Source organism: Salmo trutta, chromosome 6 (genome assembly GCF_901001165.1).
Source record: "Salmo trutta chromosome 6, fSalTru1.1, whole genome shotgun sequence".
Taxonomy (NCBI): domain Eukaryota; kingdom Metazoa; phylum Chordata; class Actinopteri; order Salmoniformes; family Salmonidae; genus Salmo; species Salmo trutta.
In genome coordinates, this window is record NC_042962.1 from 7,493,921 (window position 1) to 7,521,896 (window position 27,976).

The 27,976-nt window shown below is 43.2% G+C and overlaps 1 protein-coding gene across 2 annotated transcripts in view; it reads right to left on the reverse strand.

Annotated features, from left to right (window-relative positions):
* Nucleotides 1-27,976, reverse strand: part of LOC115195356 (guanine nucleotide exchange factor VAV3) — a 156,882-nt gene that overhangs the window by 55,869 nt on the left and 73,037 nt on the right. For both annotated transcript variants that reach the window (XM_029755143.1, XM_029755144.1), the window contains exons 11-16: nt 17,656-17,724; nt 10,902-10,988; nt 10,729-10,814; nt 9,510-9,642; nt 6,595-6,704; nt 491-592 (exon numbers count right to left, since the gene is read on the reverse strand). In XM_029755143.1, the coding sequence (XP_029611003.1) occupies nt 491-592; nt 6,595-6,704; nt 9,510-9,642; nt 10,729-10,814; nt 10,902-10,988; nt 17,656-17,724 (587 nt within the window). The remainder of the gene's footprint in view (nt 1-490; nt 593-6,594; nt 6,705-9,509; nt 9,643-10,728; nt 10,815-10,901; nt 10,989-17,655; nt 17,725-27,976) is intronic.

Sequence of the window (27,976 nt, forward strand, 5' to 3'; positions counted from 1 at the left end):
GTGTGTCTTTGTGTGTGTCTGTCTGTCTGTCTCTCCTCATCCCTCCTCATCCCATTTCCTCCTCTTTCCTCTCCTCTCCTCCTCACCTTGTGAAAACTCAGCCCGTAGTGAATTTATTTTACCACTCCAGAATCTACTGCTCATTAGAATGATGTAAAGCACAACATCCTCGATCTGACGAGAGTTTGATTCTAACGCCGCTGGTGAGCCACACACACACGCACGTGCACGCGCACGCGCACGCACACGCACACACACACACACACACACACAGACTCACACACACACTCACTACATGACATGTGAATGACAACCTGTGTCTACAATCAATGAGCAATATCTGGATCACACCAGGGCAGATGTGACAAAGACCCAGCAGTGGATCCTGTATGAACCCTAACCTCCCGTTCTGGGTGGATGAACGTCAGAGGCATTCCTAGAACATTGAGTGGAACATGCAAGAGGACAACTATACTGTGTGACCCTGTACCTTAGCAGCATGTGGCAGTAGCTACAGGATGTGATTCTGTCAAAGGTGTGCATCTTGAACTCGTGGAAGTTACTGGTGCCGTTCTCTGGACGGATGTTGGATCTACAGGACAAGGGGAAAGAAAATATATGAAGAACCAAGACTAGAAAAGACAAGGCCAATCGTATGTTTTCACTGTCACATTGTGAGGTAAGTTAGCTGCAGTCATCCATACCGCTTTCTATATTATTCCCATTAGTCGTAAAATAGTTAGTTAGTTCAGAATTCAATAGCGCCAGCTGAAATCAGGGACGTTCATTTCACCAAACAAAAACACCACCTGGTAGCAAGCTGAGACAGACTTCCTGATTCTTAGGTCAAGTATATTCCAGAGTGTGTTGGACTAAAAATGCCATTACATGATCAGTCTAAATGTCTCTCCTCCTGCACCTCACTGAGGCTGAGCTGCCAGCGTGGGTACAGCAGGTGGCTAACATGAAACAGCAGCGTGTGACATAACAGCAGTTTGGGATCAGTCCTTAGTCTCTTCAGGGAGCCAAATGACTCAGTGATTGTGTGCCAAATAAACTGAAAGAGAGTCTCTCTTCCCCCCTGTAAATTCAATTTCAATTTAAGGGCTTTATTGGCATGGTAAACATATGTTAACATTACCAAAGCAAGTGAAGTAGATAATAAACAAAAGTTAAATAAACTATACAAATGTACATTAAATATTACACTCACAAAAGTTCCAAAATAATAATGAAATTTCAAATGTCATATTATGTACAAATAGTTAAAGTACAAAAGGGAAAATAAATAAACTGGATCTTGAGCGCCAGGTCTGCCTACGGCGGCCTTTCTCAATAGCAAGGCTATGCTCACTGAGTCTGTACATAGTCAAAGCTTTCCTTAAGTTTGGGTCTGTCACAGTGGTCAGATATTCTGCCACTGTGTACTCTCTGTTTAGGGCCAAATATAATTCTAGTTTTCTCCGTTTTTTTTTTATTCTTTCCAACGTGTCAAGTAATTATCTTTTTGTTTTCTCATGATTTGGTTGGGTCTAATTGTGTTGCTGTCCTGGGGCTCTGTGGGGTCTGTTTGTGTTTGTGAACAGAGCCCCAGGACCAGCTTGCTTAGGGGACTCTTCTCCAGGTTCATCTCTCTCGAGGTGATTGCTTTGTTATGGAAGGTTTGGGAATCGCTTCCTTTTAGGTGGTTGGAGAATTTAACATCTCTTTTCTTGACTTTGATAATTAGCGGGTATCGGTCTAATTCTGCTCTGCATGCATTATTTGGTGTTTTACGTTGTACACTAAGGATATTTTTGCAGAATTCTGCATGCAGTCTCTCAATGTGGTGTTTGTCCAATTTTGTGAATTCCTGGATGGTGAGCGGACCCCCGACCTCACAACCATAAAGGGGTTCTACAGTTGAAATCGGAAGTTTACATACACTTAGGTTGGAGTCATTAGAACTCGTTTTTCAACCACTTCACAAATTTCTTGTTAACAAACTATAGTTTTGGCAAGTCGGTTAGGACATCTACTTCATGCATGACACAAGTAATTTTCCCAACAATTGTTTACAGACAGATTATTTCACTTATAATTCACTGTATCACTATTCCAGTGGGTCAGAAGTTTACATACACTAAGTTGACTGTGCCTTTAAACAGCTTGGAAAATTCCAGAAAATGATGTCATGGCTTTAGAAGCTTCTGATAGGCTAATTGACATCATTTGAGTCAATTGGAGGTGTACCTGTGGATGTTTTTCAGGGCCTGCCTTCAAACTCAGTGCCTCTTTGCTTGACATCATGGGAAAATCAAAAGATATCAACCAAGACTTCAGAAAAAAAATGGTAGTCCTCCACAAGTCTGGTTCATCCTTGGGAGCAATTACCAAACTCATCTGTACAAACAATAGTACTGTCACGCCCTGACCTGAGAGAGAGGGTTAGTTTCTCTATGTGGTTAGGTCAGGGTGTGGGGTGGGCATTATATGTTTTGTATTTCTTTGTTTTGGGCCGAGTATGGTTCCTAACCAGAGGCAGCTGTCTATCGTTGTCTCTGATTAGGAACCATACTTAGGCAGCCTTTTTTCCACCTGTGTTTGTGGGATCTTGTTTTTGTATTGCTGTGAGTAGCCTGCAAAACTTTTAGTTCGTTGTGTTGTGTATTGTTTTGGTTTTTGCTGGTTCACCATTAAATAAAATATGATGAACCCAACACACGCTGCGCCTTGGTCTAGCTTTAACGACGGACGTTACAGAAGATCCCACCAAAGGACCAAGCAGCGTGGGCCGATGGACTGGACATGGGAGGACATCCTGGATGGCAAAGGATCCTGGACGTGGGAGGAGATCCAGGCCGGAAGGGATCGTCTCCCATGGGAACAGGTGGAAGCAGCGAGGGAGGTACAGTGACGAGATCAACAGGCAAGGCAACAACGGAGGGGGGGGGGGGCACACGGGTAGATTGGCTAAGACGGTTTTAAGACCTGAGCCAACTCCCCGTGCTTACCGTGGGGAGCCAGTGACTGAACAAGCACCGTGATATGCGGTGATGCGCACTGTGTCGCCCATGCGCACTCACAGCCCGGTGCGCTCTGTACAAGCTCCTCACCATTGCCGTGCTAGAGTTGAGCGTCAGCCAGGAAGAAGTGCGCCGGCTCAGCGTATCTGGTCTCCAGTGCGTCTCTATGGACCAGGTTATCCTGTGCATGCTCTACGCACGGTACCCCCCGTTCACCAGCACAGCACAGTTCGTCCTGTACCAGCGCCCTGCCCTTGCTGGGCTACAATGACCATCCAGCCAGGATGGGGTGTGCCAGCCCAGAGCTCCAGACCTCCGGTGTGCCTCCACTGCCCAGTGTGCCCTGTGCCTGCTCTGCGCACCCAGTTCCCTGTGCGTCTCCCCAGTCTGGTGAGACCGGTTCCAGCTCCCTGTACGAAGCCTCCAGTGATGATCCATGGCCCGGAGCCTGTAGGGATGATTCATGGCACGAAGCCTCCAGTGATGATCCATGGCCCGGAGCCTGTAGGGATGATCCATGGCACGAAGCCTCCAGTGATAATCCATGGCCCGGAGCCTCCAGTGATGATCCATGGCACAAAGCCTCCAGTGATGATCCATAGCGCGGAACCAGTAGCGATGATCCATGGCACGGAGCCTGCAGCAAAGGTCCCCAGTCCGGAACCTACAGAGACGCTCTCCAGTCCGGAGCCTCCAGCGACGCTCTCCAGTCCGGAGCCTCCAGCGACGCTCCCCAGTCCGGAGTCTCCAGCGACGCTCCCCAGTCCGGTTCACCGTTAAATAAAATATGATGAACCCAACACACGCTGCGCCTTGGTCTACCTTTAACGACGGACGTTACAAGTACGCAAGTATAATCACCATGGGACCACGCAGCTGTCCTACCGCTCAGGAAGGAGATGCGTTCTGTCTCCTAGAGATGAACGTACTTTGGTGCGAAAAGCGCAAATCAATCCCAGAACAACAGCAAAGGACCTTGTGAAGATGCTGAAGGAAACAGGTACAAAAGTATCTATGTCCACAGTAAAACGAGTCCTATATCGACATAACCTGAAAGGCCGCTCAGCAAGGAAGAAGCCACTCCTCCAAAACCGCCATAAAAAAGCCAGACTACGGTTTGAAACTGCACATGGGGGCAAAGATCGTACTTTTTTGGAAAATGTCCTCTGGTCTGATGAAACAAAAATAGAACTGTTTGGCCATAATGACCATTGTTATATTTGGAGGAAAAAGGGGGAGGCTTACAAGCCGAAGAAAACCATCCCAAACGTGAAGCACGGGGGTGGCAGCATCATGTTGTGGGGGTGCTTTGCTGCAGGAGGGACTGGTGCACTTCGCAAAATAGATGGCATCATGAGGAAAGACAATTATGTGGATATATTGAAGCAACATCTCAAGACATCAGTCAGGAAGTTAAAGCTTGGTCACAAATGGGTCTTCCAAATGGACAATGACCCCAAGCATACTTCCAAAGTAGTGGCAAAATGGCTTAAGGACAACAAAGTCAAGGCATTGGAGTGGCCATCACAAAGGCCTGACCTCAATCCCATAGAAAATTTGTGGACAGAATGGAAAACGCGTGTGCGAGAAAGGAGGCCTACAAACCTGACTCGGTTACACCAGCTCTGTCAGGAGGAATGGGCCAAAATTCACCCAATTTATTGTTGGAAGCTTGTGGAAGGCTACCCAAAACGTTTGACCCAAGTTAAACAATTTAAAGGCAATGCTCCCAAATACTAATTGAATGTATGTAAACTTCTGACCCACTGGGAATGTGATAAAAGGAATAAAAGCTGAAATAAATCATTCTCTACTATTATTCTGACATTACACATGTCTATTAAAATAACATCAAATTGAACAGAAATACGGTGTAGACATTGTTAATGTTGTAAATGACTATCGTAGCTGGAAAGATTTTTAATGGAATATCTACATAGGCAAATTAGCTTATTCAGCTGTGCTAACATAATTGCAAAAGGGTTTTCTAATGATCAATTAGCCTTTTAAAATGATAAACTTGGATTAGCTAACACAACATGCCATTGGAACACAGGAGTGATGGTTGCTGATAATGGGCCTCTGTACGCCTATGTAGATATTCCATAAAAATCAGCTGTTTCCAGCTACAATAGTCATTTACAACATTAACAATGTCTACACTGTATTTCTGATCAATTTGATGTTATTTTAATGAACAAAAAATGTGCTTTTCTTTCAAAACAAGGACACCGCTCTCTCTTTCTCTCTTTCTCTCTCGCTCTCTCTCTCTCTCTCTCTCTCTCCCTCTTGTCTCTTATCATGTCTTTCTTCTTCTCTTTCCTTACTTTCTCGTTTTGTTTATAATACCACTGGTGCAGAACTGCTCCACCTCACCAAAAATATAAAAACAATCTGCCTTTTTTGTTATAGCAGCTGCCCCCCCACCTCCTGCTGTGTGTTGTTATAGCAGCTGCCCCCCCACCTCCTGCTGTGTGTTGTTATAGCAGCTGCCCCCCCACCCCTGCTGTGTGTTGTTATAGCAGCTACCCCCCCCCACCTCCTGCTGTGTGTTGCTATAGCAGCTGCCCCCCCCCCTGCTGTAAACTGATTGTAAATGTAGTTATCAGTGCCAACAAAGCATCTAATAGTAACAGATCCTTTGATCTCCTCGTCGTCCTCGTCGTCCTCCTCTCTAAAATAACTACAGTATGACAAGTTCCCCTGTCCCCCCACTAGCACTACCAGGTGTGTTTGTGTTTGGCTGATGACACGTACATGTTAGTACACAGGTGGGAGGGAAGTCCCCAGTTATGACTGAAAGAGACGACATAGGACTTGGCAGGGACAATAGTCCTATAGCCAACTGTGCACTTAGTTCAGTCAATGGCCTACTTGTTAAAACTCACTCTGAGTAAGAGCCACTATTCAGCCTCTCTGTCAAGACATTGTTAGATCTCCAGCCTATTGCAGAGATCCAGTCAAGTCTGTTATTTAATACACTGGGGTTTATACAAGTATACGCCACCGGTGATGCATTTGATCCAGTAAGCATCCCCTTTATATTTAAATAGTCTATACATCCCCTTTATATTTAAATAGTTTATACATCCCCTTTATATTTAAATAGTTTATACATCCCCTTTATATTTAAATAGTTTATACATCCCCTTTATATTTAAATAGTTCATACATCCCCTTTATATTTAAATAGTTTATACATCCCCTTTATATTTAAATAGTTTATACATCCCCTTTATATTTAAATTGTTTATACATCCCCTTTATATTTAAATAGTTTATACATCCCCTTTATATTTAAATAGTTTATACATCCCCTTTATATTTAAATAGTTCATACACCCCCTTTATATTTAAATAGTTTATACATCCCCTTTATATTTAAATAGTTTATACATCCCCTTGTGACGGCCATTAATCACGTTCTGAACAGACCTGAAGAGTGACACGTCGGTACTGTGACGGTCATTAATCACGTTCTGTACAGACAGTAGAAGACACACACTATATGTCTCTCTCACAGAACACTCACAACACTCACACCGCTGCAGGACTGAGGCAGAGGTGAGACATGGGACAGAAGACTCACATGGCCATGCCAAACTGCTCCAGCCACTTCTTCCTCAGCTCCTTGGTCTTGAAGAAGAACTCGAAGCCGCTCTGCCCCTGGTCGTGTGCTAGGTAGAGCCCATAGGACCACTACAACAGAGGGATGAGAATGTCAACTAGAAACAGACAGAAAGGTAGATAGCGGGGGTCATAGAGAGGTAGAAGAGGAGAGTGAACATAGAAAGAGAGAGAGTGGGGTACACAGGGGTAGAGAGAGAGGACAGAGAGAGAGGACAGAGAAAGAACAGAGAGAGAGGAAGGACAGAGAGAGAGAGGACAGAGAGAGAGAGGACAGAGAGAGGACAGAGAGAGAGGGAGGACAGAGTGAGAGAGGACAGAGAAAGAACAGAGAGAGAGGAAGGACAGAGAGAGAGAGGACAGAGAGAGAGGGAGGACAGAGTGAGAGAGGACAGAGAGAGAGAGGACAGAGAGAGGACAGAGAGAGAGGGAGGACAGAGCGAGAGAGGACAGAGAAAGAACAGAGAGAGGACAGGGAGAGAGGACAGAGAGAAAGCGAGAGAGAGACATTTGAAATGTCTTTATTCTTTTGGAACTTTTGTGACTGTAATGTTTACTGTTAATTTGTATTGTTTATTTCACTTTTGTTTATTATCTACTTCACTTGCATTTAGCAATGTTAACATATGTTTCCCATGCCAATAAAGCCCTTACATTTAAATTGAATTGAGAGAGAAAGAGAGAGTTCCCAGAGAGAGTTCTCCTGGCCAGCTGTCCATGTAGCCCCAGACAACGAGGCGGACAAGACACTGCAGGACTTAATCACTAACGATTAGCCACTTCAAAGACTAGCTATTACTCCAGAGTCCGTGATAACAACCTGCTACAACCACCTCTCCTTGTTAATACACAGAGAGGAAGCTGTCTTGAAAAATGTAACTCTGATCCAAATGACGGCACAATAAACAAGTGGTAATATTGTGTGTTCTGCTGTAATAGGCCTCTGTAGTCCACCTGTACTGTACTGCTCAGTGCTCAGGGAAGCTGTAGTCTACCTGTACTGTACTGCTCAGTGCTCAGGGAAGCTGTAGTCTACCTGTACTGTACTGCTCAGTGCTCAGGGAAGCTGTAGTCTACCTGTACTGTACTGCTCAGTGCTCGGGGAAACTGTAGGCTACCTGTACCGTAATGCTCAGTGCTCAGGGAAGCTGTAGTCTACCTGTACTGTACTGCTCAGTGCTCAGGGAAGCTGTCGCCTACCTGTACTGTACTGCTCAGTGCTCAGGGAAGCTGTAGCCTACCTGTACTGTACTGCTCAGTGCTCAGGGAAGCTGTAGCCTACCTGTACTGTACTGCTCAGTGCTCAGGGAAGCTGTAGCCTGCCTGTACTGTACTGCTCAGTGCTCAGGGAAGCTGTAGCCTACCTGTACTGTACTGCTCAGTGCTCAGGGAAGCTGTTGTCTACCTGTACTGTACTGCTCAGTGCTCAGGGAAGCTGTAGCCTACCTGTACTGTACTGCTCAGTGCTCAGGGAAGCTGTAGTCTACCTGTACTGTACTGCTCAGTGCTCAGGGAAGCTGTAGCCTACCTGTACTGTACTGCTCAGTGCTCAAGGAAGCTGTAGCCTACCTGTACTGTACGGCTCAGTCCTCAGGGAAGCTGTAGCCTACCTGTACTGTACTGCTCAGTGCTCAGGGAAGCTGTAGCCTACCTGTACTGTACTGCTCAGTGCTCAGGGAAGCTGTAGCCTACCTGTACTGTACTGCTCAGTGCTCAGGGAAGCTGTAGTCTACCTGTACTGTACTGCTCAGTGCTCAGGGAAGCTGTAGCCTACCTGTACTGTACTGCTCAGTGCTCAGAGAAGCTGTAGCCTACCTGTACTGTACTGTACTGCTCAGTGCTCAGGGAAGCTGTAGCCTACCTGTACTGTACTGTACTGCTCAGTGCTCAGGGAAGCTGTAGCCTACCTGTACTGTACTGCTCAGTGCTCAGGGAAGCTGTGCTTCTAAAACAATGAAAACAGACTGTAAAAAGAGCAATCTGGGATTTATACAACAACAAATGGATGCATCAAGTCCAGATGTCCCCTTTAAAGTGGCCTTTAGGTTATAGTCCCATTCATCACTCAGAGCTCTGAGGTATAGCGGTCAAGGTAAGCCACCAGCCAATCAGATAAGAGAAAGAGAGCCTCTTGGCCAATCATACAGGGTGTGTAGGGGGGTAGGTGAAGGGGTGTGTGAAAACAGGTACAGTATAAACCAGCTTATCTGGATGAGTAGGTCTCTAGACTTATAGGATAGACAATGGGTTTTAAGTAACAGGAACGATGCACGTTACTGAGATTTTATAAATATTGTTTTATTTTTTAACTAATGAGAGCTATTATAATAAGCCAAAAGGATGATTATCCCCGGCAAGCAATTCTACAATGTATCATTATCCAGAACGGTAGATATTATACATCATGAGCTTGTTGTTGCTGTGTGTGTTGTTGTGTGTGTGTGTGTGTGTGTGTGTGTGTGTGTGTGTGTGTGTGTGTGTGTGTGTGTGTGTGTGTGTATGCGTGTGCGCGTGTGCGTGCGTGCGTGCGTGTGTGTGTGTTCGTACCATCAGGCACAAGGAGAGGTTTAATAAAAACACCATCTGGAGAAAAAGGCAAGCTGTTCCATCCTTCAAACCAACACAATTATCTAATGAATCAACGTGGCAATCTGAATACGTGTCTTCGTCGCTTTTAGTGAAACACCTCCTAAAAGTTACATTACTAACTAAAAGTTTAGCACGGCCCCTTCTGTACAGTACTGTCTGAGCTGCAACGAAGACATCCCTTAAAGTCAACATAATAATTAAAGTGGGAATAATTGAAGAATGATAAAAGATATGATTGTATTATATGCACTCCGTCATAAATACACACACACACACAGACACACACACCTTTCTGGTCTCCTTGTCTGACGTGGGGTTGTTAGTGATCTTGAAGTGGTGCAGGGTGATCACCTCCTTCATCTCGTAGTTGTCTCCTCTCCTCTTACAGACGATCACAGCGGCATCGAACAGGAAGATGTGCCTGTCAGGGAAAAGAACACAGAGGTAGAAAGAATATTTGTTGTTGTTGACAGGACTATTTCACAGTGCTTTATTCCCCTTCCTCCAAATAGACAACGTTTCCTCTTCACAGTCTTGGTCAGATGAGATAATAATAATAATAATAATAACATTAATAATAACTTTCTTTGTAAAGTGCTTTTCAACACAGGTAACAAAGAGCTTCACGTCACAAAATAATTAGTGAAAAGTACTAACAAAAAAACAAAAACAGGAGGAAGGAGAATGAAACAACATAGCGAATTAAAATCATACATTGAAGTCATACATTAAAAAGCGTCTTTATAAAATGTTGTCTTCAGCAGGTATTTAAAAAACTGAATCTACAAGCCCTGATCATTGACTCAAATGAAAGACTTGACTTTAGCTATTTCTGTTAGATGATAAAAGCAGGACCGGAGACAACCTGCTTTACATGCAGCTGGAGGTTCAGGTCAGAGAAGACACCAATGCTTCTAGCAATAAGCTTTACATTGGGTTCTAGCGAGGTGGGGACAAATAAGACAACCTCTGATTTCTAATCATTGAGCTGGAGACAGAAAGAAGAGCATTTGGTTCCCATGGTAACCCTCTTCACAACGCTATTATCAGAGCATTAGGTTCCCATGGTAACCCTCTTCACAACGCTATTATCAGAGCATTTGGTTCCCGTGGTAACCCTCTTCACAATGCTATTATCAGAGCATTTGGTTCCCATGGTAACCCTCTTCACAATGCTATTATCAGAGCATTTGGTTCCCGTGGTAACCCTCTTCACAATGCTATTATCAGAGCATTTGGTTCCCATGGTAACCATCTTCACAACGCTATTATCAGAGCATTTCTAATGCCCAATGAGTTATTTCTTTAAATGTATAAAACCTTTATTTAAATAGGCAAGTCAGTTAAAAACAAATATTTATGCATAATGCACTAGAATAGCTTCTAATGAACATCTATAACTGCATTCACAAAGCATTATGAGCAGCAGATGCAATGTTCCAGACACACAAACAAACACACACACACACACACACACACACACACACACACACACACATCATCTCACCGGTCCTGTTTGGCACGTTTGTCGCCTGAGGCGAAGCGTACCTCTCCATCTCCTTTTGGTCTGCCATACACACTAAGAGACTCATTCTGAAAAAGGACGGAGAATGAAAGAGGTCACACTCAAAACCCAAGCTATCCTTCACAATGGCTTTCTTATCAAGATGAATTGCTTACAAGGTTTTCAATGGATTTCTGATACTGGGCTATGTCTCTCAGGGTTTCGTTGTCTCTCTTCACTTCATTGATATACTGGGCCAGGTCCTACAGTACACAACACAAAGAACACAAAACCACAAACAAAGAGTTGACATTCCAGATGGCTGCATTTTGACAGACTGTACATTCCAGATGGCTGCATTTTGACAGACTGTACATTCCAGATGGCTGCATTTTGACAGACTGTACATTGCAGATGGCTGCATTTTGACAGACTGTACATTGCAGATGGCTGCATTTTGACAGACTATACATTGCAGATGGCTGCATTTTGACAGACTATACATTCCAGATGAGTGCATTTTGACAGACTGTACATTCCAGATGGCTGCATTTTGACAGACTGTACATTGCAGATGGCTGCATTTTGACAGACTGTACATTGCAGATGGCTGCATTTTGACAGACTGTACATTGCAGATGGCTGCATTTTGACAGACTATACATTCCAGATGAGTGCATTTTGACAGACAGACTGTACATTCCAGATGGGTACATTTTGACAGACTATACATTCCAGATGGGTGCATTTTGACAGACAGACTGTACATTCCAGATGGGTGCATTTGACAGACTATACATTCCAGATGGCTGCATTTTGACAGACAGACTGTACATTGCAGATGGGTGCATTTGACAGACTATACATTCTAGATTGGTGCATTTTGACAGACTATACAATCCAGATGGATGCATTAAAACAAGCTATACATTCTAGATGGGTGCATTTTGACAGACTATACATTCCAGATGGCTGCATTTTGACAGACTGTACATTCCAGATGGCTGCATTTTGACAGACTGTACATTCCAGATGGCTGCATTTTGACAGACTGTACATTGCAGATGGCTGCATTTTGACAGACTGTACATTGCAGATGGCTGCATTTTGACAGACTGTACATTGCAGATGGCTGCATTTTGACAGACTATACATTGCAGATGGCTGCATTTTGACAGACTGTACATTCCAGATGGCTGCATTTTGACAGACTGTACATTCCAGATGGCTGCATTTTGACAGACTGTACATTGCAGATGGCTGCATTTTGACAGACTGTACATTGCAGATGGCTGCATTTTGACAGACTGTACATTGCAGATGGCTGCATTCTGACAGACTATACATTCCAGATGAGTGCATTTTGACAGACAGACTGTACATTCCAGATGGGTGCATTTTGACAGACTATACATTCCAGATGGGTGCATTTTGACAGACAGACTGTACATTCCAGATGGGTGCATTTGACAGACTATACATTCCAGATGGCTGCATTTTGACAGACAGACTGTACATTGCAGATGGGTGCATTTGACAGACTATACATTCTAGATTGGTGCATTTTGACAGACTATACATTCCAGATGGATGCATTTTGACAGACTATACATTCTAGATGGGTGCATTTTGACAGACTATACATTCCAGATGAGTGCATTTTGACAGACTATACATTCTAGATGGGTGCATTTTGACAGACTATACATTCCAGATGGCTGCATTTTGACAGACTATACATTCCAGATGGCTGTATTTTGACAGACTATACATTCCAGATGGCTGCATTTTGACAGACAGACTGTACATTCCAGATGGCTGCATTTTGACAGACTATACATTCCAGATGGCTGCATTTTGACAGACTGTACATTCCAGATGGCTGCATTTTGACAGACTATACATTCCAGATGGCTGCATTTTGACAGACTGTACATTCCAGATGGCTGCATTTTGACAGACTGTACATTCCAGATGGCTGCATTTTGACAGACTGTACATTCCAGATGGCTGCATTTTGACAGACTATACATTCCAGATGGCTGCATTTTGACAGACTATACATTGCAGATGGCTGCATTTTGACAGACTGTACATTGCAGATGGCTGCATTTTGACAGACTGTACATTCCAGATGGCTGCATTTTGACAGATTACATACATTCCAGATGAGTTCATTTTCACAGACTGTACATTCCAGATGGCTGCATTTTGACAGACTGTACATTGCAGATGGCTGCATTTTGACAGACTGTACATTGCAGATGGCTGCATTTTGACAGGCTGTACATTCCAGATGGGTGCATTTTGACAGACTGTACAATGCAGATGGCTGCATTTTGACAGACTGTACATTGCAGATGGCTGCATTTTGACAGACTATACATTCCAGATGAGTGCATTTTGACAGACAGACTGTACATTCCAGATGGGTGCATTTTGACAGACAGACTGTACATTCCAGATGGGTGCATTTGACAGACTATACATTCCAGATGGCTGCATTTTGACAGACAGACTGTACATTGCAGATGGGTGCATTTGACAGACTATACATTCCAGATGGCTGCATTTTGACAGACAGACTGTACATTGCAGATGGGTGCATTTGACAGACTATACATTCTAGATTGGTGCATTTTGACAGACTATACATTCCAGATGGATGCATTTTGACAGACTATACATTCTAGATGGGTGCATTTTGACAGACTATACATTCCAGATGAGTGCATTTTGACAGACTATACATTCTAGATGGGTGCATTTTGACAGACTATACATTCCAGATGGCTGCATTTTGACAGACTATACATTCTAGATGGGTGCATTTTGACAGACTATACATTCCAGATGAGTGCATTTTGACAGACTATACATTCTAGATGGGTGCATTTTGACAGACTATACATTCCAGATGGCTGCATTTTGACAGACTATACATTCCAGATGGCTGTATTTTGACAGACTATACATTCCAGATGGCTGCATTTTGACAGACAGACTGTACATTCCAGATGGCTGCATTTTGACAGACTATACATTCCAGATGGCTGCATTTTGACAGACTGTACATTCCAGATGGCTGCATTTTGACAGACTATACATTCCAGATGGCTGCATTTTGACAGACTGTACATTCCAGATGGCTGCATTTTGACAGACTGTACATTCCAGATGGCTGCATTTTGACAGACTGTACATTCCAGATGGCTGCATTTTGACAGACTATACATTCCAGATGGCTGCATTTTGACAGACTATACATTGCAGATGGCTGCATTTTGACAGACTGTACATTGCAGATGGCTGCATTTTGACAGACTGTACATTCCAGATGGCTGCATTTTGACAGATTACATACATTCCAGATGAGTTCATTTTCACAGACTGTACATTCCAGATGGCTGCATTTTGACAGACTGTACATTGCAGATGGCTGCATTTTGACAGACTGTACATTGCAGATGGCTGCATTTTGACAGGCTGTACATTCCAGATGGGTGCATTTTGACAGACTGTACAATGCAGATGGCTGCATTTTGACAGACTGTACATTGCAGATGGCTGCATTTTGACAGACTATACATTCCAGATGAGTGCATTTTGACAGACAGACTGTACATTCCAGATGGGTGCATTTTGACAGACAGACTGTACATTCCAGATGGGTGCATTTGACAGACTATACATTCCAGATGGCTGCATTTTGACAGACAGACTGTACATTGCAGATGGGTGCATTTGACAGACTATATATTCTAGATGGGTGCATTTTGACAGACTATACATTCCAGATGGATGCATTTTGACAGACTATACATTCTAGATGGGTGCATTTTGACAGACTATACATTCCAGATGGCTGCATTTTGACAGACTATACATTCTAGATGGGTGCATTTTGACAGACTATGCATTCCAGATGAGTGCATTTTGACAGACTATACATTCTAGATGGGTGCATTTTGACAGACTATACATTCCAGATGGCTGCATTTTGACAGACTATACATTCCAGATGGCTGTATTTTGACAGACTATACATTCCAGATGGCTGCATTTTGACAGACAGACTGTACATTCCAGATGGCTGCATTTTCACAGACTATACATTCCAGATGGCTGCATTTTGACAGACTATACATTCCAGATGGCTGCATTTTGACAGACTGTACATTCCAGATGGCTGCATTTTGACAGACTGTACATTCCAGATGGCTGCATTTTGACAGACTCTACATTCCAGATGGCTGCATTTTGACAGACTGTACATTCCAGATGGCTGCATTTTGACAGACTATACATTCCAGATGGCTGCATTTTGACAGACTATACATTGCAGATGGCTGCATTTTGACAGACTGTACATTGCAGATGGCTGCATTTTGACAGACTGTACATTCCAGATGGCTGCATTTTGACAGACTATACATTCCAGATGAGTTCATTTTGACAGACTGTACATTCCAGATGGCTGCATTTTGACAGACTGTACATTGCAGATGGCTGCATTTTGACAGACTGTACATTGCAGATGGCTGCATTTTGACAGACTGTACATTCCAGATGGCTGCATTTTGACAGACTGTACATTCCAGATGGCTGCATTTTGACAGACTATACATTCCAGATGGGTGCATTTTGACAGACTATATGAGTGTTTTCTAATGCTCTTCCATACAGTAGCCTAGGTAATAGGTCACAGTTTCTTCATTAGTTCTGTACTAGAGTCGAGCAATATTATCATGATGTAAATCCTACCGCCCTGCAATGTCAACATTTTTCTAGAGGACTTGTCTCTCTCTCTCTCTCTGAGCACCATGATTAATGACTTTGCCGGAGAACATTGTGTAAATCTTCCTCTCAACACAGAGTGAGTCTGATTCAAGTAGCTCTGTTTAAAACCCCATCTATCTTTAAGGCCTGAGATAATCAGCACTGAAAACCAGCTCGCTGCTGTCGCACCGTACGACCTGATGCAATGAAACACTCCAGGAATATTAACCACATTAGCTTGATACCCCCAATCAATGTCAAGTGGATCATTTAGCCAATTGAAATCATTGCAGACCCCTCAGAGTAAATGTGCACTTTTATCCCCGACGAGACTCACTTCCAGTACTTTCCTGCTACCAGTACTTTCCTGCTTGTGGTTAGAGTGTTGGACTAGTAACCGAAAGGTTGCAAGATCGAATCCCCGAGCTGACAAGGTAAAAATCTGTCGTTCCGCCCCTGAACAGAGCAGTTAACCAAATGTTCCTAGGCCGTCATTGAAAATAAGAATTTGTTCTTAACTGACTTGCCTAGTTAAATAAAAAAATCGTGCTACCTGTTCTTTCCTGCTACCTACATCTTCAACACCCAGAAACGTCAAGACTCAAGAGAGACAACAGATTATTTAAAGTTCCGACTCCATAACAAACAATTAATTAAAAAAAGCAAATGATGCACTATAAACCTTTGTCAAAGAGAGATGGGAAGCCTCCTCCCATAGTGTCAGCTCTGGCCATTTCTAATGTAGCTCTTTGTTTCTGGCCAATTTGGACCTGTAAATCAAACCCACAAATGCTGATGCTCCAGATTCACAACTAGTCTGAAGAAGGCCAGTTTCATGGCTTCTTTAATCAGAACAACAGTTTTCAGCTGTGCTAACATAATTGCAAAAGGGTTTTCTAATGATCAATTAGCCTTTTAAAATGATAAACTTGGATTAGCTAACACAATGTCATTTTAATGAACAAACGATGTGCTTTTCTTTCAAAAACAAGGACATTTCTAAGTGACCCCAAACTTTTGAACGATAATGTACACAACTATATACAGTAATACATACATAACTAACTATATACTGTAATACATACATAACTAACTATATACAGTAATACATACATAACTGACTATATACAGTAATACATACATAACTAAATACAGTAATACATACATAACTGACTATATACAGTAATACATACATAACTATATACAGTAATACATACATAACTATATACAGTAATACATACATAACTATATACAGTAATACATACATAACTGACTATATACAGTAATACATACATAACTATATACAGTAATACATACATAACTAACTATATACAGTAATACATACATAACTGACTATATACAGTAATACATACATAACTATATACAGTAATACATACATAACTAACTATATACAGTAATACATACATAACTGACTATATACAGTAATACATACATAACTATATACAGTAATACATACATAACTAACTATATACAGTAATACATACATAACTATATACAGTAATACATACATAACTAACTATATACAGTAATACATACATAACTAACTATATACAGTAATACATACATAACTATATACAGTAATACATACATAACTAACTATATACAGTAATACATACATAAGTATATACAGTAATACATACATAACTAACTATATACAGTAATACATACATAACTAACTATATACAGTAATACATACATAACTATATACAGTAATACATACATAACTATATACAGTAATACATACATAACTATATACAGTAATACATACATAACTAACTATATACAGTAATACATACATAACTATATACAGTAATACATACATAACTAACTATATAGAGTAACTAGAGACGGTTTGGCTTGAGTCACTAATACATAACCTGAAGACTGAGATAGTAGATGTAGGCTACTCACTAATGTAGCTGGTGTGCTTGCCTGTGTGTCTGTGTGTGTGTGTGTATGCCTGCAAAACCTGTGAGCCAATCTCCTCACGTGTGTGTGAGTGTGTGTTGTGAGTGTGTGTGTATGCGCGTTTGTGCGTGTGTGTGTGTGTGTTTTTGTGTGTGTGTGTGTGTGTTTGTGTGTGTGTGTCTAAGTGTGTGTGGTTCAGGTGAGGAGAGTAAGAACTCATACCTTTATGGCATCCAGGGCCATCCGCAAATTGCTCTTGTCAGCTGCGTCGTTTGTGTGTTTCACTAATTCCTGTTGTTGGATCAAAACAAAACACAAGAACAATAAGTGAGTGTCTAGTCTTCAGACGGTCTTTATTCTCTGTTTTCACCAGCTAGCTAATTAGCCACACAGAGCCCTGACAGGAGTCCTGAGAGAAGCCCTAAAAGATGCCCTGACAGGAGTCCTGAGAGAAGCCCTGAGAGAAGCTCTAACAGGAGTCCTGAGAGAAGCCCTAAAAGATGCCCTAACAGGAGTCCTGAGAGAAGCCCTGAGAGAAGCCCTGACAGAAGTCCTGAGAGAAGCCCTAAAAGATGCCCTAACAGGAGTCCTGAGAGAAGCCCTGAGAGAAGCCCTGACAGAAGTCCTGAGAGAAGCCCTAAAAGATGCCCTAACCGGAGTCCTGGGAGAAGCCCTGATAGGAGTCCTGAGAGAAGCCCTGACAGGAGTCCTGAGAGAAGCCCTGACAGGAGTCCTGAGAGAAGCCCTGACAGGAGTCCTGAGAGAAGCCCTGACAGGAGTCCTGAGAGAAGCCCTGACAGGAGTCCTGAGAGAAGCACAGACAGAAGCCCAGACAGGACCTCTAGACAGGAGTCCTGAGAGAAGCCCAGACAGGAGTCCTGAGAGAAGCACAGACAGAAGCCCAGACAGGACCCCTAGACAGGAGTCCTGAGAGAAGCCCAGACAGGAGTCCTGAGAGAAGCACAGACAGAAGCCCAGACAGGACCCCTAGACAGGAGTCCTGAGAGAAGCCCAGACAGGAGTGAGCAAAGCAGAGATGACAGGTAGGCATTAGGCATTCTCTCATCACTCTCTGCCTGACAGTTCAGCTACTGATCAACATCATAGACACACAGTGTTAACCAAGGTTCTACCACGCTATAAATGTGCTGCGTTTATCAGGTGATATTGTGTTGTTTGACATTTATGAGGAGATGTTTCTTCTCATTTAATACCTCAGAGATAGAGAAATAAACAAGGACAACCAAACAAAGTGATCGCTAATGGGGCCCGTGTAACCGATGTGAAATGGCTAGTTAGTTAGCGGTGGTGCGCGCTAATAGCGTTTCAATCAGTGACGTCACTCGCTCTGAGACTTGAAGTAGGGTTTCCCCTTGCGTTGCAGGGGCTTTTGTGGCGCGATGGGTAACGATGCTTCGTGGGTGTCAGTTGTTGATGTGTGCAAGGGTCCCTGGTTTGAGCCCAGGTTGGGGCGAAGAGAGGGACGGAACCTACACTGTTACACCCGGCTCCACAAGGGGGAAAAAGGGGGCGTAGCTCCCTGAATTGAAAGTTGTGCTCCCTCAGTTTTAGTTTTATATCCTTATATAAAAATAGCCAAAAAAGTTTTAAAAATGATCGAGTGACAGGTTGGCGCAAAATCTGAATCTCCGCTGCACTGTGTTAGCACAATGGATAGAGCACAGCGCGGAATGTGTAGGGGGGCTATGGTAAGCCACTGGTTAGGTATGACCTTTTCGGGTCTCCATAAAAAGCAGGAAAAACACTTATCTGTAGTAGGCTAAGTGAATACTGTACTGTTCAGTTTATATATGTTACCCTCTTGGCATTGATTTTCACTGCTACGCAGATGATACACAACTTTACATTTCTGTGTCACCAGAGGATTTTAGCTCCACGGATAAATTATTAGACTGTATTAGTGATTTAAATACTTGAACGGCTCACAACTTCCTCCAGCTAAATCAAGACGAGACCGAGGTACTTATTGTTGGAGCCAAAGCACAGAGACAGAATTTAGCCGCACGGGCAATAAACATATAAAATACCAGGTAAAAACCTGGTCTACGCAAGAAAGCCATTGGTCAACTGCAAAACATACAGAATGCTGCAGCACGGGTACTGACCAAGACCAGATGGAGAGGACCCATCACACCCGTTTTAATGTCTCGGACAATTATTTCAGGTCCGGTACCATCATTGGGACCCGGGTGTGAAAGATTCAGCAGGCTACTGGCATTACACACCTGGCTAAAAGATTACTGTAGCTCTGTTGGAATAATTTTTATAGATAACTTCGATAACTTCTGGAAACAGAAGATTTTTTACAGGAATGAGTTCATCCAAATCATCTTGGCTTTTCAAGGCTGCATTGAGACAGTGACTTATCAATGACCCCCAAGAACAGCTCAGTTAATCCCTTCCATTGTGTTACTGAGTTGTCAAAATGCTGCAGCAAATGTACATTATTCCAGGGACGTTGGCAGACACAATGAAAGTAACTTAACGTATGTCCCCTGATTGCCCTGAATATCTGTGTTGATCCTACAGCTATTGTATGCAGTAATCATGTGCCTATCTACCAGAGTTATACTGTTAGCACTGAGGCGATGTGCACTAGGAGAAAATCCACGGTGTGCAGCTCACCCTGCACTATCAGCTCCAATATAAATAACATGAGCATGTCTACTGCTGATAAGCTTCTCAGTAAAGTAATAAAAACAATCCAGCTTCCCATAAAAGTGCTAAAAATAGCCCACGTTAACATATGTAGCCTAAGAAACAAGGTTCGTGAAATCAATAACTTGCTAGTAACAGATGACACTGATATTCTGACTACAGTGATAGCAATACATGGTTATAAAATCTAAAGAAAAGACAGACATGCCAATGGTGTCACGGTCTATATTCAGAACCACATTCCTGTAAAGCTTAGAGAGGATCTAATGTTAAATACTGTTGAAGTAATATGGCTACAGGTTCATCTGCCTCACCTAAAGCCCATTCTGGTGGGAAGCTGCTATAGACCACCAAGTGCTAACAGTCAGTATCTGGATAACATGTGTGAAATGCTTAGTAATGTGAGTGATATCAACAGAGAGGCATATTTTCTGAGTGATTTCAATATTGACTGGCATTCATCAAGCTGCCCACTCAAGAAAAAGCTTCAAACTGTAACCAATGCCTGTAACCTGGTTCAGGTTGCCAGTCAACCTATTAGGGTAGTTACAAACAGCACAGGAATGAAATCATCAACATTTATTGATCACATCTTTACTAATGCTGCAGAAATTAGCTTTACAGCAGTATCCAAATCCATTGGATGTAGTGATCGAAATATAGTAGCCATATCTAGGAAAACCAAAGTTCCAAAGGCTGGGCCTAATATTACATTTACATTTAAGTCATTTAGCAGACGCTCTTATCCAGAGCGACTTACAAATTGGTGGATTCACCTTATGATATCCAGTGGAACAACCACTTTACAATAGTGCATCTAAATCTTTTTTTTTGGGGGGGGGTTAGAAGGATTACTTTATCCTATCCCAGGTATTCCTTAAAGAGGTGGGGTTTCAGGTGTCTCCGGAAGGTGGTGATTGACTCCGCTGTCCTGGCGTCGTGAGGGAGCTTGTTCCACCATTGGGGTGCCAGAGCAGCGAACAGTTTTGACTGGGCTGAGCGGGAACTGTGCTTCCTCAGAGGTAGGGAGGCGAGCAGGCCAGAGGTGGATGAACGCAGTGCCCTTGTAGTGTATAAGATGTATGCTGATGTCTCAACACTATACATGTCAGCTACTACAGCGACTGAAATGACTGCAACACTTAACAAAGAGATGCAGTTAGTTTCACAATGGGTGGCAAGAAATAAGTTAGTACTAAATATGACAAATCATTCACTAAACCCTAAACCTCATCTAAATCTTGTAATGAATAATGTGGAAATTTAGTAAATTGAGGTGACTAAATTGCTTGCAGTAACCCTGGATTGTAAACTATCATGATCAAAACATATTGATACAACAGTAGCTAAGATGGGGAGAAGTCTGTCCATAATAAAGCACTGCTCTGCCTTCTTAACAACACTATCAACAAGGCAGGTCCTACAGCCCTTATTTTTGTCATTCCTGGACTACTGTTTAGTCGTGTGGTCAGGTGCCACAAAGAGTGACTTCCGAAAATTACAATTGGCTCAGAACAGGGCAGCACGGCTGGCCCTTAATTGTACACGGAGAGCTAAGATTAATAATATGCATGTCATTCTCTCCTGGATCAATGTGGAGGAGTAGTGACTTCATCACTAATTGTTTTTTTAAGAAGTGTTGACAAACTGAATCCACCAAGCTGTCTGTTTAAACTACTAGCAAACAGCTCGGTCACCCATGCATACCCCACAAGACACGCCACCAGAGGTATCTTCACAACCCAGAACAGACTATGGGAGGCGCACAGTACTACATAGAGCCATGACTACATGGATCTCTACTCCACATAAGGTAACTGATGCAAGCAGTAGAGATAAAAAATACACCTTATGGAACAGTAGGTACTGTGAAGAGACATACACACAGGTACAGACAAACGCACACACAAATACATTGTAATATTGTTGTATGGTGGTATTATACATTTTGTATTGTAGATATGTAGTGGTGTAATAATGTTATATGATGTACTGTTTTATCTTTTGTTTTATGTGTGATGTAAGTGCCTTAATGTGTTTGGACCCCAGGAAGAATAGCTGCTGCCTTGGCAGGAACTAATGGGGATCCTAATAAACCCCAGGAAGAGTAGCTGCTGCCTTGGCAGGAACTAATGGGGATCCCTAATAAACCCCAGGAAGAGCAGCTGCTGCCTTGGCAGGAACTAATGGGGATCCCTAATAAACCCCAGGAAGAGTAGCTGCTGCCTTGGCAGGAACTAATAGGGATCCTATAAGAGTGAAGGGAGATGGCGCCAGAGGAGATGGTTGCCGTTTTACGGTCCCCTAACCAATTGTGCTATTTTGTGTGTTTCTCCGTGTTATGGGTAACTTATTTTGTACATATTGTTTCTGCCACCGTCTCTTATGACTGAAAATAGCTTCTAGATATCAGGACAGCGATTACTCATCCCGTACTGGAAGATTATTTTCTTCAACGAGTCGGATGCGAAGGATTTACTCCAGACACCAGACAAGGCCCAAATCCCCGTCATTCACATGAGAAAGAGACGGAGATATCGGGGACTAGGTCTGAGGGCCTTGTAAGGATCAGACGGCGAGTGGGTAATCTTCCTTTACCATCGGTCCTATTAGCCAACGTACAATTATTGGATAATAAATTAGACGAACAACGAGCTTGTATATTCTACCTACAGGACATTGAAAACTGTAACATCTTATGTTTCACCGAGTCGTGGCTGAACGATGACGTGAATTACATACAGCTGGTGGGTTTTACGCTTTTTCGCCAGGATAGAACAGCAGCCTCTGGTAAGACAAGGGGTAGCGGTCTATGTATATTTGTAAACAACAGCTGGTGCACGAAATCTAAGGAAGTCTCGAGGTTTTGCTTGCCTGAGGTAGAGTATCTCATGATAAACTGTAGACCACACTATTTACCAAGAGAGTTTTCCTCTATATTCTTCGTAGCTGTCTATTTACCACCACATACCGATGCTGGCACTAAGACCGCACTCAATGAGCTGTATACGGCCATAAGCAAACAGAAAAACGCTCATCCAGAGGCGGCGCTCCTAGTGGCCGGGGACTTTAATACAGGGAAACTTAAATCCATTTTAGGATACTACTTTCAGCATTTAGTTTGCATTATTTTGGTAAGACCGCTGTGTGTACATTTGCATTCACATAAGGTCAGCAGGTAGCCTAGTGGTTAGAGCGTTGGGCCGGTAAAAGAAATGTTGCTAGATTGAATCCCCGAGCTGACAAGGTAAAAATCTGTCGTTCTGCCCCTGAACAAGGCAGTTAACCCACTGTTCCTAGGCTGTCATTGTCATTGTAAAATAACAGCTGAATTTAATATAATTACAATGCAAGAACCCCCAGACATGTTGCACCCTCACCAATTTCAACTACCCCCTTAGTCACTTTATGCTGCCGCTGGGTCTGCCGCCAATTACCACTTTCATTACACACTGGTAGGTTGCTGTGCACATTCACACACACACACACACACACACACACACACACACACACACACACACACACACACACACACACACACACACACACACACACACACACACACACACACACACACAGTGGCAAGAAAAAGTATGTGAACTTTTAGGAATTATCTGGATTTTTTCATAAATTTGTTCTAAAATTAAATCTGATCTTCATCTAAGTCACAACAATAGACCAACACAGTGTGCTTTAACTAATAACACACACATTAGTGTATTTTTCTTGTCTATATTGAATACATCATTTAAACATTCACAGTGTAGGTTGGAGAAAGTATGTGAACACCTAGGCTAATGACTTCTCCAAAAGCTAATTAGAGTCAGGAGTCAGCTAACCTGGAGTCCAATCAATATGATGAGATTGGAGATGTTGGTTAGAGCTGCCCTGCCCTATAAAAAACACACAGACAATTTGAGTTTGCTATTCACAAGAAGCATTGCCTGATGTGAACCATGCCTCGAACAAAATAGATCTCAGAAGATCTAAGATTAAGAATTGTTGACTTGCATGAAGCTGGAAAGGGTTACAAAAGTATCTCTAAAAGCCTTGATGTTCATGAGTCCATGGTAAGAAAAATTGTCTATAAATGGAGAAAATTCAGCACTGTTGCTACTCTCCATAGGAGTGGCCGTCCTGCAAAGATGACTGCATGAACACAGTACAGAATGCTCAATGAGGTTAAGAAGAATCCTAGAGTGTCAGCTAAAGACTTACAGAAATCTCTGGAACATGCTAACATCTGTGTACGATACGTAAAACACTAAACAAGAATGGTGTTCATGGGAGGACACCACGGAAGAAGCCACTGCTGTCCAAAAAAAAACATTGCTGCACATCTGAAGTTCGCAAAAGAGCACCTGGATGTTCCACAGCGCTACTGGCAAAATATTCTGTGGACAGATTAAACTAAAGTTGAGTTGTTTGGAAGGAACACACAACACTATGTGTGGAGAAAAAAAGGCACAGAACACCAACATCAAAACCTCATCCCAACCGTAAAGTATGGTGAAGGGAGGATCATGGTTTGGGGCTGCTTTGCTGCCTCAGGGCCTTCATTCCAAAATGAATTCCCAAGTTTATCAAAACATTTTGCAGGAGAATGTTAGGCTATCTGTCCGCCAATTGAAGCTCAACAGAAGTTGGGTGATGCAACAGGACAACGACCCAAAACACAGAAGTCAATCAACAACAGAATGGCTTCAACTGAAGAAAATGGCCCATTCAGAGTTCTGACCTCAACCCGACTGAGATGCTGTGGCATGACCTCGAGAGAGCGGTTCACACCAGACATCCTAAGAATATTGCTGAACTGAAACAGTTTTGTAAAGAGGAATGGTCCACTACCTCCCTCCTGACCGCTGTGCAGGTCTGATCCACAACTGCAGAAAACGTTTGGTTGAGGTTATTGCTGCCAAAGGAGGGTCAACCAGTTATTAAGTCCAAGGGTTCACATACTTTTTCCACCCTGCACTGTGAATGTTTACACTGTGTGTTTAATAAAGACATGAAAACGTATAATTGTTTGTGTATTATTAGTTTAAGAAGAATGTGTATTTTTGTGACTTAGATGAAGATCAGATTTAATTTGATTACCAGTTTATGCAGAAATCCAGGTAATTCCAAAGGGTTCACATACTTTTTCTTGCCACTGTATATCCTACCACACACACACATACACACACAGACACATCTATACCACACACACACACACACACACACACACACACACACACACACAACTATCCTACCACACACACACATCTATACTACCCCACACACATTTATCCTACCACACACACACCTATGCTACCACACACACATCTATACCACGCTACCACACACACATCTATACCACACACACACACACACACACACACATCTATACCACACACACACACACATCTATACCACACACACATACACACATCTATACCACACACACACACACACACACACATCTATACCACACAAACACACACACCTGGAAATTACAACCAACACCACAATCCTGAATAGGAAATAAAAAGGTGGGATTCCATGAAAGAACACAGTAATGTACAGTATAGGATTTGTGTGTGTGTGTGTGTGTGTGTGTGTGTGTGCGCGTGGCTTTAATTGCTTTCCTGTAGCTGGCGTGGCATAAACAAGACATCTAGGCCGTCTGTCTGTCCTTGTGGTGGAGGATAAGGAAGGTTACCATGCATGTCCTTCACACACACACACACACACACACACACACACACACACACACACACACACACACACACACACACACACACACACACACACACACACACACACACACACACACACACACACACACACACAAAGCCCAGTTAAATGACTTACTTCCCCTCTCCTTCAGTCCCCTCCCGCTGGGTCGTATGTGTCAGCCTAGCACTCCTCAAATCCCAGGTGTCACTCAAGCTGAATCTGGCCATTACTATCACAAGCAACGTGACAGGACCCTATTTTTCATCCTCTGGTCCTAACACCCACCCACACAGGGACTGCACATAGTACAAGCTTATTGATGGATCTCAGTTCTAGTGAGTTTAGGGAACAGAAAGACATTAATGGAGAGGAACGAGAGCTAGAGAGTGAAAGAGAGACAGTGAGAGAGAGAGAGAGAGAGAGAGAGAGAGAGAGAGAGAGAGAGAGAGAGAGAGAGAAAGCATTCTGACACTACTGGCATATTGATGGATTCTGGTTACAGTGAGTTAGGGACTGAGCCAGAGGAGGAGGAGAAGACAAAGACTTTCCTCCCTGATCTCCCCCCTCTCTATCTCCCTCCCTCCCAACCTTACCTCCGCTACCTCCCTCCTTCCTGCCCCAGGAGCATGCTCCCTCCAGTGGAGCGGATCAGGGGCCTGTCACATGCCAGGCCCGGTCCTCGGGGAAGTGAGAGGAGTAAAGCGGGAAGTCGGTGAGGGAAGTGAGGCGAGGCGAGGACCTGACCGCCAGTCACGCATGTCAACCCCCTAGATGCGTACACACAAACCCACACCTTTTCAACTAGCCCCTGAATGCTAACCTGTCCGCTCACGCAGTGCTGACGTCTAGAAGGGCTGCAGGAGTCAGGGCCAGAGGGCTGATTGACTGACTATAGTGGTGACGTCTAGGAGGGCTACAGGAGTCAGGGCCAAAGGGCTGATTGACTGACTATAGTGGTGACGTCTAGGAGGGCTACAGGAGTCAGGGCCAAAGGGCTGATTGACTGACTATAGTGGTGACGTCTAGGAGGGCTGCAGTAGTCAGGGCCAGAGGGCTGATTGGCTGACTATAGTGGTGACGTCTAGGAGGGCTACAGGAGTCAGGGCCAGAGGGCTGATTGGCTGACTATAGGGCTGATTGACTGACTATAGTGGTTACGTCTAGGAGGGCTACAGGAGTCAGGGCCAGAGGGCTGATTGACTGACTATAGTGGTGACGTCTAGGAGGGCTACAGGAGTCAGGGCCAGAGGGCTGATTGGCTGACTATAGTGGTGACGTCTAGGAGGGCTGCAGTAGTCAGGGCCAGAGGGCTGATTGACTGACTATAGTGGTGACGTCTAGGAGGGCTACAGGAGTCAGGGCCAGAGGGCTGATTGGCTGACTATAGTGGTGACGTCTAGGAGAGCTGCAGGAGCCATATCACACTATTCAAACACACTACACTCTTAGAAAAAAGGCTTCAAAAGGGTTCTTCGGTTGTCCCTAATAGGAGAACCCTTTGAATAGCCCTTTTTAGTTCCAGGTAGAACCCTTCTGGGTTCCATGTAGAACCATTTCCACAGAGGGAACCAAAAAGGGTTCTTCAAAGGGTTCTCCTATGGGGACAACCGAAGAACCCTTTTAGGTTCTAGATAGCACCTTCTTTTCTAAGAGCGTATTATGAGCGTCATTATAGCTAGTGTGATAATGTGTTCCTCCTTCCTGTGTGTGTGACAGTGAGAAAGCTGTGGAGGATGAAGAGGATCTGTATGACTGTGTCTACGATGATGAAGATGGTGGTGAGATCTACGAAGATCTGATGAAGGCTGAGCTCTCTCTCTCTCTCTCTTTCTCTCTCTCAAGTGGAATAAGCAAAAGGCAAATAAACAATCAGAAATTAACAGTAAACATTAAACTCACAAAAGTTTTAAAAGAATATAGACATTTTGAATGTTATATTATTAGCTATGTACAGTGTTGTAACAACGTGCAAGTAGTTGAAGTATGAAAGGGAACATAAATAAACCTATAAATACAGTCACAGTGGTCAGGTATTCTGCCACTGTGTACTCTCTGTTTAGGGCCAAATATAATTCTAGTTTGCTCTGTTTTTTTGTTAATTCTTTCCAATGTGTCAAGTAATTATCTTTTTGTTTTCTCATGATTT